At 43.2% G+C, this 14,120-nt stretch overlaps 1 protein-coding gene across 1 annotated transcript in view; it reads right to left on the bottom strand.

Annotated features, from left to right (window-relative positions):
- LOC147085054 (osteoclast-associated immunoglobulin-like receptor) overlaps window positions 1-12,179 on the bottom strand; it is a 33,091-nt gene extending 20,912 nt beyond the window's left edge. The window contains exons 1-3 of the mRNA XM_085979413.1: window positions 12,029-12,179; window positions 10,770-11,060; window positions 8,009-8,314 (exon numbers count right to left, since the gene is read on the bottom strand). Of these exons, the coding sequence (XP_085835539.1) occupies window positions 8,009-8,314; window positions 10,770-11,060; window positions 12,029-12,179 (748 nt within the window). The remainder of the gene's footprint in view (window positions 1-8,008; window positions 8,315-10,769; window positions 11,061-12,028) is intronic.
- Between the last annotated feature and the right edge of the window lie 1,941 nt (window positions 12,180-14,120).

The following is a 14,120-nucleotide window of genomic DNA, read 5'->3' as shown; positions in this document are numbered from 1 at the left end:
CTCCAGGGTCATGGGGAAGGCGATGAATTGACGTCTCCTTCTGAATAGGGCATTGGTCATCTGGCGGATGCAGCAATGCACGGCTAACTGGGAGATGTTAGCGATGTCCCCAGCAGCGGATTGGAAGGAGCCGGTGGCATAGAAGTTGAGAGCCACCATCACCTTCACTGCCACCGACAGAGACGTCCTGCACATCAGCTGTGGACGCAGATCTCTGTGCAGCAGCTGGCAGATGTCTGCAACCACCTCCCTTCTGAATCGCAGCCTCCTAACACACTGCGCGGCAGACATGGTCAGATAGGAGGACTGCTGGCCGTATACCCTGGGTAGGTAAGGCCTCACTTGGCGACGCCTGTTGCCCCCTCTGCGTCTAGCCAGGACTGCCACTCTCTCACGGCATCTGTAAGCCCTTCCGGTATAAGGCTGAAACTCAGCGTTGGCACCCAATGCAGCCCCCATTATATGCTGGCAAACACTGAGATCTCAATGAAGGCAAAGACAATTGCTAAGCTCTGGCCTGAGCCAAAAATACCTGTCCTAGTGTTGGGCCAAAGCAGTAAGCTCTCTTCCTTGGTCTCTCTCCAAAAGACCGTTGCACAAGAGTGAATGCTGCAAAATGGCTGGCCTTTATAGTGCAGGGTAAGTGCCCTTTAATTTGCGCTCCCCGCGGCCCACCTCAGCTGTGTACCATTCCACATCACAGTCGTTAGGGCCGCCCGGCGCACAAGTGAAGTTCCGGTTCCGGGTGCACAAAGGGCGTTGCACGATGAAATGACTTCATGATCTGCGCGCGCAGCAGGGCGCACGCTAAGACTTTGCGCCGGCGCTAAATGTCTACTGAAGTTGGGGCGAGGCACAGATTGCGCTGCACCCGGGCGCTAAGCACCTAACGCTCGAGATCTACTCCTCCTAAGGCGCTAACGGCTGGCGCGCCCAACTGAATTTCTAGGCCACAGAGGTCGAACGCATGCGCCAGAGAGGCTGCACGTGTGCATCGAACTTACATTATTTTTGCAGGTTTTCCCGGGAGGGTAAGTCTCCAGGAGCTAAGCTTTTAAAAAGCAGTCGCAAGGCCTACTTTTTACAAGGTATGTGGTGAATTAATTAAAAATAAAACATTTTTTCCACAGGTTTATTATTTTTAAATACTTTAAATAAGTTAAGTTAATTTTTAGCCCCGTTAGAAAATAACATTATTATTTTCAAAAATTGTAATTATTTTTTTAAATAGGTATTTCATGTAATTTATAGTTTATTTAAAAAAGGTGATGTTTCTTTTAATTTTATTTGAAGATTTAATGATGCTTTGGGGCTTATAGTATTTATAGATTTGACAGGTCTTCCTGTCAAACTTATGATTGAAGCATTCTCTGCAACCGTTTGCTCCCCATGGCCCACGGGATCCCAGGGGATACATAGAATTAACTGCGCTCCTGGGATACGTGAGCACTGTGCGCCGGCAGTTGGAGGAGGCCCAGGATCGGAATCCCACGCGGGCCCACAGTTCAACGGCTGGCGTGCAAGGTAAGTGCAGGTCGGGGGCTTGCACCCATGGGAAGCCCCCGACCCGAATTACTGGGCCATTAATCAAGGAGTCAATCACTGCTGTAAGGAGGGATGATATATTAGCAGGTTCCTCTAATGAGGCCATATGGGTAGAACGTAAAATCCAAAAGGGGGCAAGCACTTTGCTGGGAGTGTACTATAGGCCCCCAAACAGTCTGGGGGAGAGAGAGGAACAGATATGTAGGCAAATCTCAGAGGAGTGTAGCAATAATAGGGTAATAATAGTAGGAGATTTCAACTTCCCCAATATTAACTGGGATAGTCAGAGTGTGAAAGGCTTAGTGGTTGCGAAATTCTTAAAGTGCAGCCAGGGGAATTCTTTGAGCCAGCATGTAGAAAGTACTAAAAGAGAGGGGGCGATACAGGACCTAATTCTAGGGAATGTAGCTGGGCAAGTGGTAGAAGCGTCAGTTGAAGAGCCTTTTGGTGACAGTGACAATAATTCGGTGAGATTTAAATTAGTCATGGAAAAGGAGAAAAATTGACCGGAAATAAAGGTTCTAAATTGGGGGAAGGCCGATTTTAATGTGATATGGCAGGATCTTGCCAAAGTGGGATCCGCTACTTTGAGGAAAATCCACATCAGAGCAATCTTTCAGAAAGGAAATAGAGTACAACGCCAATATGTGCCCGTAAAGATCATGGGTGGGACCAACAACTTCAGGGAACCTTGGATGTCAAGGGATATGCAAGAATGCATTAGGAATAAAAGGGAGGCTTTTGGAAGGTACAAAGGAGTAAAAACAGTGGAAGCCCTAGAGGAGTATAGAAAGTGCAAGGGCGTACATAGAAAATAAATTAGGAGAGCGAAGAGGGGGCATGAAAACACACTGGCGGGCAAAATAAAGGAAAATCCCAAGGTGTTTCATCAGTATATTAAGGGCAAGAGGATAACTAGGGAAAGAGTAGGGCCCATTAGGGACCAAAGTGGCAACCTGTCTGTAGAGCCAGAAGATGTAGGTGGGGTTTTAAATGAATATTTTGCATCTCTGTTCACTATGGAGAAGGACGATTTAGGCATAGAAATTAGGCAGGGGGTTTGTGATATACTTGAACAAATTAGCATTGAGTGGGAGGAGGTACTAGCAATTTTAGTGGGCTTAAAATTGGATAAATCCCCAGGCCCAGACGAGATCTATCCCACGCTGCTATGTGAGGTGATTGCAGGGGCTCAGACACACATTTTCAGAACCTCTCTGGCCACAGGGGAGGTGCCAGAGGTCTGGAGAACAGCTAACGTAGTACCATATTCAAGAAGGGTAGTAGGGATAAACCAGTGAATTACATGCCAGTGAGCCTAACATCAGTGGTAGGGCAATTATTGGAAACATTCTGAGGGGCAGAATTCGTCTCCACTTGGAGAGGCAAGGATTAATCAAGGATAGTAAGCATGGCTTTGTCAGGGGGAGATCATGTCTAACCAATTTGATTGCATTTTTCGAGGGTGTGACTAGGTGTGTAGTTAAGGGTAGTGCAGTTGCTGTAGTCTACATGGACTTCAGTAAAGCTTTTGAGAAAGACCCACATGGGAGACTGGTGAAGAAGGTAAGAGCCCATGGGATCAAGGGCAATTTGACACATTGAATCCAAAATTGATTTAGTGGCAAGAGGCAGAGGGTGATGGTTGAAGGTTGTTTTTGTGACTGGAAGCCTCTGTTCAGTGGTGTACCGCAGGGATCGGTGCCATGTCCCATGCTGTTAGTAGTGTACATTAATTATTTCGATACGAATGTAGGAGGTATGATCAGAAAGTTGGCAGATGACAATAAAATTGTTGGAGTGGTAAATAGCGAGGAGGGAATCCTCAGGCTACAGGAAACTATAAAATGGAATTTAACCCTGAAAATGTGATGCAATGCATTTTGGGAGGAATAACAAGGCAAGGGAATACACGTTGAATGGTAGGATCCTATGAAGAACAGGAGATCAGAGGGACCTTGGTGTGCATGTATATATATCCCTGAAGGCAGCAGGACAGGTCGATAAGTTGGTTAAAAAAGCATATGGGATACTTGCCTTCATTAGCCGAGGCATAGAATATAAGAGCAGGGAGATTATGATGGAGCTGTACAAAACGCTAGTTAAGCCACAGCTGGAATACTGTGTGCAGATCTGGTCGCCAAACTATAGGATGATGCGAAGAGACTTCAAGGGGCTCTCGAAAGGATCAGTGAGTGGGTGAGAACATGGTCGATGGAATATAATGTGGATCAATGTGAAGTTATCCACTTTGGAAGAAAAAACAGAAAGGCAAATTGCTTCCTAAAAGGTGAAAGATTGGGAATGCAGATGCTCAAAGGGACCTGGGTGTCCTTGTACATGAGTCACTGAAAGTGAATGTGCAGGTGCAGCAAGCCATTAGGAAGCCAAATGTCATGGTGGCCTTCATTACAAGAGGATTTGTGTACAGGAGTAAAGGCGGTCCTACTCCAATTATGTAGGGCTTTGGTGAGGCCACAACTGGAGTACTGTGTACAATTTATTCCTCCTTGCCTAAGGAAGGTTGTACTTGCCACAGAGAGTGTGCAAAAAGGTTCAAGAGTTGATTCCTGAGATGGCAGGTCCGTCGTATGAAAGCAGATTTAATAAACTAGGCCTGTATTCTCTTGATTTCAGAAGAATGAGAGGGGATCTCATTGAAGCATACAAAATTATTACAGGGCTTGATAGAGTGGATGCTCGGAGAATGTTTCCCTTCACTTTGGATTCAAGACCCCAGGGGCCGCAGCCTCAGGATAAATGGTAGGCCATTCAGGACTGAGATGAAAAGACATTTCTTCACACAGAAGGTGGTGAATATTTGGAATTCTCTACACCAGAGGGCTGTGGAGGCTCAGTCATTGGGTATATTCAAGACAGAAGTCGATAGATTTCTGACTAGTAAGGGCATCAAGGGATATGGCGATATGGCCGGTGAATGTAGCTGAGGCAGAAGATCAGTCATGATCTCATTGAATGGTGGCACAGGCTCGAAGGGCCAAATGGCCTACTCCAGCAATTATTTCTAATGTCCATATGTTCTAACATTGCAGACGGCACACAGTGAGAGAACTGGGGGCACATAGGAAGGAATTAACACCATTAACTTGTTTTGCGGTGCAGTCAATGTCAGTTAACCCATGAATTGGATTCCCCATGGCATTGTCGGTATTGGCCACTCTTCTAAATAGGAATGTGAGTTATGTGAGGCAAATGGCAGATATTATTAAGTGATGTAGGTGAAGATATAATGCATCAGATTAAACTGATAAAACTGATAAATATTGAAAAGTTCCACTCTATGTCGAAAGTCGTGTTGGGCACTGAACGAAATTTTATTACTTAAGTGGAAGATAATCATGTAAAATAATTTTTGGTCATGAATAACTATGCTTTAAGGTCCGATCTTGTTCAATTGCAAACACTTACAGATAGGTTGAAAAACCACTATTCAGCCTATCCCACTTCTCAACTCTTGGTCCGTAGCACTGAATGTTACGGCACTTCAAGTGCATATCCAAGTAATTTTTCATTGTGCTGAGGGTTCTTGCCTCTACCACCCTTTCAGGTAGTGGGTGTCAGACCCACAACACCGCATGGGTGAAAAAATTTCTCCTCAACTCTCTTCTAATCCTTCTAGCAATTAGTTTAATTCCATGTCCCCTGGTTATTGAACACTCTGTTAAGGGTTTAGGTCCTTCCTATCCACTCTATATAGGCTCCTCATAATTTTATACACCTCAATTAATTCATCCTTCAGCCTCCTCTGTTCCAAAGAAAGCAACACCAGCCTATCCAATCGTGCTAATCTCTTTGACGCAATGTCATATTGTCTTCATCCTAGAATCGCAGTCGGGCCTAGTCCCATTATGATCATGTGGAGCGCCTTGGGGTGTTATACTGCTTTAAAGGTGCTATATAATTGCAAGATGCTGTAGGTAGGCATCTTGCTTTTCCTTGTGACGCCTTCGACTTTCGGCTGCAAGTGTGAAACCAAAGGAAGGCGACCTTGTTTGGGGATGAAAGGGAACATTCGTTGACATCTGAAAATCAAGCTGCTACAGGAAGGACTGATAACCTTGGCAACAGCAGGAACTAGCGGAGTCCTCACACGGTTCCTGAGATGCCTTGGTCACTGAATGTGATGTGAGAAGAATCATTTGGGACCGGGCAGTCTAAACAGTAAAAGGGAACTTTGAAAGTTGTGGCAACTGGGTTGAGTTTGCTCTGAAACAGAAACGATAATGATTGGAATCTCTTGGCAATGGCCTCGGATCTTAGTTAGATGCACTGACTACCATTAGCCACAATTCAGTTGTTCTGTGATGAAGTTCAGTTTTATCATGCATTGTCAATGAGAGCAGATAAAGTATCATCACACAGGAACACATGGGGCCCAGTAGGCGAGGCTCCGATTCCACGTACAATTCTTAGATAAAATGCACAGAACTTACAAGGAAACAGGTCATTCGGCAAAGTCAGTCTCTGACTGTGTTGGCCCGTCACCTGAGCAAATACTTAGAATCACATTTCCACAATCCTGTTCGCAAATACATTCATCAACATTTCATATAAAGTAACAATGACTGATGATGAGATTTGTTCCTCAACCATTATCCTTGATAGTGAATTCCATATCTTCACATCTCTCAGTTTAAAGAGGTTTTTCTCGCTCTCTTACATTTAGAGTTGCACTTCTGACCCCTTCGTTATTAATCATATCTATTGGGAACATTTTGCTTCTATCAGCCTTTCTTTCATATTTATATAATTGTAAACATTGCACCAAATCGCTGCGTAATGTTCATTAATAAATGAAGCCTCAATATTTCAAGGATTTTTTGTTGTTCATATTTGTATTTCATCATACCAGGCAATATCCTAGTAAATCTGCATTGTACCATCTCTGAAGTATGAATGTAATTCAATTTCTGAGCCAATCCACTTGAAAGGTGTACTGGAAAATGTTTGGCTGTAAAACTTTAGGATCAGCATTCGACGTCAATCAGGCCTTGCAGTAAATGGAGGAGCGCCTAAGTATACCTATTTATTTTGCACACTTTATTGATCTTGGGCACAGCTCGCTTGCTGGAGTCAAATGGAAGATCTTCTGTTCACCCCATTAGGCCGCATTGAAGGTACACAGCCAGACACTCCCTGGTATGTGGGCTGTCTTCAGATAGTGATGGACCAACGTAAAGTGGGTGGAAGATGAAATCGGGAGTTACCTGGGAATTCTACGCATATATAGAAAGAAAGCGAACTAATTCAAGAAAGTGTTGGATATATTTCTTAAGGCTAATGGGATCAAGGGATATGGGGAGAATGCAGGGACAGGGTACTGAATTTGAATGATCAGCCATGATCTCATTAAATGGCAGAACAGGCTCGAGGAGCCGATTGGCCTACTCCTGCTCCTATCCTCTATGTTTCTAAGTTTTTATAACTCATCCAGCGTTTACTTCGTGACCATTATTTTTGGAAAACAGGTGGGTGGTTTATCTTCTGCAGGCTATGCAGCAAAAAATGGAAAGATTAAGACATTGGCCCAGAAATTCGGGACGGGTGCTTCCCACGGGTGCAAGCCCCCGACCTGCACTTAACCTGTGCGCCAGCCGTTGAGCTGTGGGCCCGTGTGGGATTCTGAACCTGGGCCTCCTCCAACTTCGGCACGTGGTGCTTGCGTATCCCAGGGGCGCAGTTAGTTCGATGCATCCCCTGGTATCACAGGGGCCATGGAGAGTGAATGGCAGCAGGGAATGATCCATTCATAAGTTTGACAGGCCTGTCAAACCTATAAATAATATAAGCCCCAAAACATCAATAAATCTTCAAATCAATTTTAAAAAATCACATTCTTTTATATAAACTATAAATTACATGAAATAACTATTTTAAACAATAATTTACATTTTTGAAAAAAATAACATTATTTTCTAACGGGGCTAAAAATTAACTTACCTTTCTTTAAAGTATTTAAAAATAATAAACCTGTGGAAAAAATGTTTTAATTTTAATCAATTCACCATTTACCTTGTGAAAAGTAGGCCTTGCGACTGCTATTTACATGTCTAACTGCTGGAGACTTACCTTCCCGGGAAAACCTGCAAAATAATGGTAAGTTTGATGCGCACACGCAGCCTCTCGTGTGCACGCGTTCGACTTCTGAACCCCATCTTTCAGGGGAACGGAAGTGACGGTTTCCCACGCATACGCAGTGCATGCACGAAACTGGCACTTCCATTGGGCTTACGGGTGAGTACCCAGTGTGTTCTCACCCACGGAGACCCGAATTAATGGGCCTTATGAAACCGATCCCCATTCATCTATTACACGGAAATTGGTACATCTCAGTCCGATTTGAAAGGGAACTGGTCACCTATTTAAACAATATATGAGCGAACGAGACAGACATTGAGATACAAGAACATACAACGTCGTTTTGAAATGTGTTGGTCCCTACCTTTCTCCGTAATTAGGACATCTTTACTGAATGGTGAATCCCTCGAACGTCCTGCAACCTCTGTTTGATATCGACAACTGTAATTTCCGACAAAGCCTTCGCTTCGGGTAATTATGTTGATGGTCACATTCCGCTCATCGCCACTCACTTTACGAGACTGTACAGGGTTCCTCTTGTGATCTTTAAACAAGAGAAATGTTCCTCCTCTGGAGCGAATGTCACCTTTGCAGGAAATGGCAACATTTTCCCCTTTTGAAACTGCACCGGAATCTGGGTCCATGTAGATTGTCGGCTCCGGGAGTTCATCTGTATTAAAAATACTGTATGAAATGGTGTGTCAGAAGTCTACTCAATGATATATGAGGAGACTTTTATAAAAAACAGAATCTGTCGCCTTGCTTGCAATGCATACATTGGTATTTGTTATTACTTACAAGAGGACAGATAGAAAACAGGATGAACGAGAATGTGCTGATTATTTCTTTTATGCGAGGCATTTATTTCAGTCTGTTTTTTTTCTGTTTTCTATAATGACCACTGTGTAGCCGCTTACTGTACATCTCCATTCAATCTGTACAACCCGACCATCCTTTGGCTCAATGCTTTAAATGACCCTCCCATTCTGAGGCAGATATTCCATTTATCTACAAGCCCACTGACTCCCACAGCTACCTGGACGACACTTCCTCCCACCCCGCCTCCTGTAAGGACTCTATTCCATTCTCCCAGTTTCTCCGTCTCCGCCACATCTGCTCTGATGATGCCACCTTCCACACAAGTGCTTCCAACATGTCTTCCTTTTTCCTCAACCAAGGATTCCCCTCTACCGTGGTTGACATAGCCCTCGACCGTGTCCATTCTATATCCCGCACTTCTGCCTTCACCCCTGCCCCTCCCACCCGGAACCAGGATAGGGTTCCCCTTGTCCTCACCTTTCACCCCACCAGCCTCCACATTCAACGGATCATCCTCCACCATTTCTGCCACTTCCAAAGTGATGCCACCACCAAATGCATCTTCCCCTCCCCTCCTCTTTTATCATTCCATAGGGACGACACCCTCCGAGACACCCTAGTCTACTTCTCTATCACCACCAACACCCCTTCCCCTTCGCCCGGCACCTTCCCATGCAAGCGCAGGAGATGCAACACCTTCCCTTACTCCTCACCCCTTCCCACTCTCCAGGGCCCTAAACACCCCTTCCAGGTGAAACAGCGATTTACTTGTACTTCTTGCAATCTAGTATACGGTATTTGCTGCTCACGATGTGGTCTCCTCTACATTGTGGAGACCAAATGCAGATTGAGTGACTTTTGCGGAACACCTCCGTTCAGTCCTGAAGGATGACCCCTGTTGTATCCATGTGTTAATGGAGACACGGAAGGCAGGAGTTGGTTTTCACAGGTGTTTACTGAACAAAGTCTGGAGGTGAACTAACAGATACAAGACAATATACAGGCTTATATAGCCCGAGTGGCCATTACCGGCATTACAGTACACAGGGGGCTCTTAAAGGCACATACACCACAATTCCGAGCTTCCAGTCGCCTGTCATTTTAATTCACTGCTCCATTCCCACTCAGACCTCACTGTACACGGGCTCTTGCATTGTTCCACGGAAGCTCATCGTAAACTCGAGGAACAGCACCTCATCTTCCGATTAGGCACTTTACAGCCTTCCGGACTCAATATCGAGTTCATCAATTTCAGATCATAACCTCGGCCCCTATTACATTTTTACTGATTTTTTATCCACACCTTTGTTTTGACCCTTTTCATGCTCCTTTTTCTCTCTCCCACATGGCAGCTGTCTCCCATTCTGCCAGCGCATTTCACACCTAAACTAGAGCCATCCTTTGTCTCCACTAGTCCTACCACCATCTCGTCTCGTTTTGAATACCTCTTAATGTCTCTTCACTTCTCTTTTGTTCTCTCCCAGCCTGGCCTTTTAATCTATTTCTTTCCTGTGCTTCTCCAGTCTTGACAAAGGGTTTTGACCCGAAAAGTTGACTCTATTTTCTCTCCACGGATGTTGGCCGGCCTGCTGAGTTTTTCCAGCATTTTCTGTTGGTATTCCATTTATCTGATTCTGTTGGCTTGTGGAACTCGGGTAAATCAGCTTTAAATGTTTGCAGTTTTATTTCATTCAGTGCACAGCAAAGAAACGTGGATGGCATCATTGGAGAGAGAACGAGAGTGTGAGAGAGCGGGAAAGATACATATTTCACTCAGCAGCAGCAAGTGTTCAAGATTGAAGTAAGGCCTTGGGCTGTTTATACTATTTTCTGCATCGGCAGAAGGACTGGGAATTGACCGGAAACTACAACATGCTGATGTACTAGAATTGTCAACTTGTGTGGGTATGAATCGGCTGAAGGAAAATGCATTGACCGGAGGCTACCAAATATGATCAGGCCACATCCGGTTTGATAAAAATTAACATGGTATAAAAAAGCTTTTTTGCTATGTATTTATAAAAAGAGAGTAATGATGTTAATAGTGGATGTGCTAAATTTGTTAATAGAAAAAAAAATCGTGCGTGAATCATAAGTGGAGTTATTGTCACCGGAATACCCTTTGCTGTGACGGTAACCATTAAGAAATCCGCTCACACCATGTAAAGAGGTTGGGTTTGAAAGCTAACACCCAATGTCCAATGTAACTGCAGCCCAAGTGTCCTTCTGTTCCACTGGATCGTTTGATTGCTGAGTAAGCACAATTTATTCTAATCCCATTGGGAGAATAGGTTTTGTTAACATACCTCGAATAATTATCTGAATAGTGTTGCTCGGTCTTGAAGATCTCCATTGTTCATTCTCTGAGTGTAGACATACACATGAGTAACTATTTTGACAGCCATGGTCTGCGATGAAATCATAAGAGGTATAACATTGTCCTTCAGGAGCGTCCAGTTCCTTGAATAAACCTTGCCTTCGGTAACAACGGTTCATTGTGAGGGGACACTGACAGCGACAAGTCATAGTTATTGTCTCTCCGTCTAAAATGACTTCATATGGTGGATTCACAGTGACGATTGGCTTCGATAAATCATCTGAGGAAAGCACAGTCAAAAGAGATTAAACACCGAAAAGCTTCAATCAATTAACATCAATATCACTGCAATAACCTAAGTTCAGCCTGCCCTTTACCAATGTATGTCCCCGCACTGAAATGGTAAACGAGCTCTCCGCTTTCTAGATCATTGGAATTAATGTGCAGTTTTTTAATTACTGTAACAGTAACATGATGTTTCAAACAACATAACAGGAAAGTGCAACTGCAGTCATTTTAGAAACTAGTAAATTTGGTGGATTTGCGCCTCCCATTAGCGGCCACAGGGGCAGACCAGGCTGTTTTTACTGCACCCCGCTCCCCGGTGGTCTAGCAGGGCCCCGATACGTGCGGCGCTAGGTCCCTCTCTATTAATCAGGGGAGGAGTCTTGCAATGAGGCAGCGGTATGCTCCAACGTGCGTGGCGCTGTTGCACGTATCCCGCCAATCATCAGTTATGGCAGCCCAAGAAGGGTGTGGGGCACTTCCAGTCGCTCTCCACATTCTGCTTGGGACACTACTAATGAATTTCCAGCAGAGGGGCGTTAACATTTTCGGGGCGCTAAAATTAGCGCCAGCGAATTTGGCATCCCGAAAGGGTCGCCAACCAATTGATCCACCCAAATACTGAATATCAGGCGCTGCGTATAACGGATGGCTGATCCGATGCTGCCCGTTTTGCGCCCCGCCCGAGATGAATGTCGAGCCCTATATAATAATAGTGATGGACAGTGTTAATAAATACAATTTTACAAAATGCGTACAAGCCGTGATCGCTTTTCAAATAAGTGCAATTTTTTGGGGGTAATATCAGAATTTAAGAAACAATTGCGGGATGTTGCACAACACTTCCTGCATTAGATCGGTGTGCCCTGGAGTTAAACGAAATCCCAACTATGAAATATTAATTTCTGCCAGCTGATGCCTATATTAATGAATTGACTATTCATTTTAATGTCGCATACTTACATATTATTTTCTGTCCGAACAACGCCTGGAAATGAACTGAAAGAGAAAAAAATGAATCATTGAAAAGTTTTTGCCTATCAATAACCGGTTGACTTGTCGCATTAACCAAATGCTCCCAGAGCTCACATGTTATCACTTCCGAAATTGCCATCAGATTTTCTTTCCCAGAATTAGGTGTACCTTTGTAATTCAGTACAGGTAAGGCACAAAATGCAAATTGATTCAAAATTATCAAACAATAACAAACATAATTATTTTACTACATAATTAAACAGATCGTATACACCGAGAAAAACATTTTGAAATGTCACTTTGTGTTTCGTCGTGGGTATAAATGTTAATGCATTTTGTTCTAGACTGTTGCAAAAATAGATAGTTGCAAAGAAAGAAAAAGACAGGAAGAAATAGAGAATGAGCACAAGAAAGAAACAAACAAAGGAAGAGAGAAAAATAAATTAAAAAGAAATAAATAACGAAAGAGATAGAAACAAAGAAAGAATGAATGAAAGAATGCAGGAATGAAAGAATGAAAGAATGAAAGAAAGAATGAAAGTCAGGTAAATAAAGAGATTGATGCATACATCGAGATAGTCATATAGACAGAAAGAGGGAACCAAAGAAAGAAAGAGCAAATAAGAAAGAAAGAAGGATATAAAGAAGAAAAAAGAAAGAAAGAGCAAATAAGAAAGAAAGAAGGATATAAAGAAGAAAAAAGAAAGAAAGAAGAAGATGGTAAGAAAGGACAGAAAGAAAAAAGAAAGAAGAAGGAAAGAATGAAAAAAGATAGAAAGAAAAAAGAAAGAAAGAAACAAGGAAAGAGTGAATGACCGACAGAAAAAAAGATGGAAAGTAGGAAAGAAAGTAAACAAAAGAGAGAAAGAAAGAAAGAAAGAAAGAAAGAAAGTCAGCTAGAGAAAAGGAAAACACTTGGAATGCTGGAAATCTGAAATACAAACAGAAAATGAGGGAAAAACTGAACAGGCCAGGCAGTATATCTGTAGATTGAAATAGAGTTCACGTTATTGCTGACCTGTCAGCACATAAAACTACTACAAACACTTTCTGAACATGAATTTGACCTGTTACACCAGTGTGTGTGTATATATATATATATATATATATAGATATAATATATTGAGTTATGAGGAGAGATTAGGCAATTTTGGGGAGCCCAATATCAGCCACAATCTTATTGAATGGCGGGGCAGGCTCGAGGGGCCAAGTGGAGAAAGAGAGAGAGAGAGAAAGAGAGAAAGAAAGATCTTCTGGTAGATAGAGATTTGGGAGGGCAGAGTATCCGAAAGTGAAGAGATGAAAGGTGGCAGAACAACAGGAGGGCGCGGTCATGGAGGGATAGCGAGAGGGATAGCCATGATAAAAATTGGCCCTTAGTGTTAGGAGGGATTAAATACATGGGGTTATGGGGTTACAGGGATAGGGCTTGGGTGGGATGGCTGTTGGTGTAGGGACCGGGTGCTGGGGTTTGGATGATCAGCCATGATCTCATTGAATGGTGGAGCAGGCTCGAAGGGCCGAATGGCCTACTCCTGCTCCTATCTTCTATGTTTCTATGTTTCTATGTTTCTATGTCTATGTTTCTATGTTTAAAAGTAAAGGGGGAGAAAAAGTGGGAAAATAAATGAACGGCTCGGGTCCGGACTGCCAGTCAAAGAGCTCATGGGAATAGACACAGGGGAACAACCTGTGGAATAGTGGAAAAGGTGATAGATGCACACATCGATATAGACACAGAGCAATAAATAAACAGAGAGATAGAGAGAGAAAGAGAGAGAGAAAGAGAAAGAAAGATTGAAAGAAAGTAAGAAAGAAAGATAGAGAGGAAGAGAAATAGAGAGACGGAAAGAAAAAGGTAAGAAAGACAGAAAGAATCAAAGAAAGAAAGATAGTCAGGTAGACAAAGAGATTGATGTGTACATCGAGATAGACACATAAACAGAAAGAAAGAAAGACAGAAAGAGAGAACGAGCAACAGAGAGAGAAAGAAGGATATAAAGGAACAAAAGAAAGAAAGAAGGAGAAGGTAAGACAGAAAGACAGAAAGAAAAAAGAAAGCAAGCAGGAAAGAATGAAA

This window comes from Somniosus microcephalus, unplaced genomic scaffold, assembly GCF_052327205.1.
Source record: "Somniosus microcephalus isolate GS21.2 unplaced genomic scaffold, FLI_Smic_1.0 unresolved_chr9, whole genome shotgun sequence".
NCBI lineage: Eukaryota > Metazoa > Chordata > Chondrichthyes > Squaliformes > Somniosidae > Somniosus > Somniosus microcephalus.
This window is presented reverse-complemented; position numbering and strand designations above follow the sequence as displayed.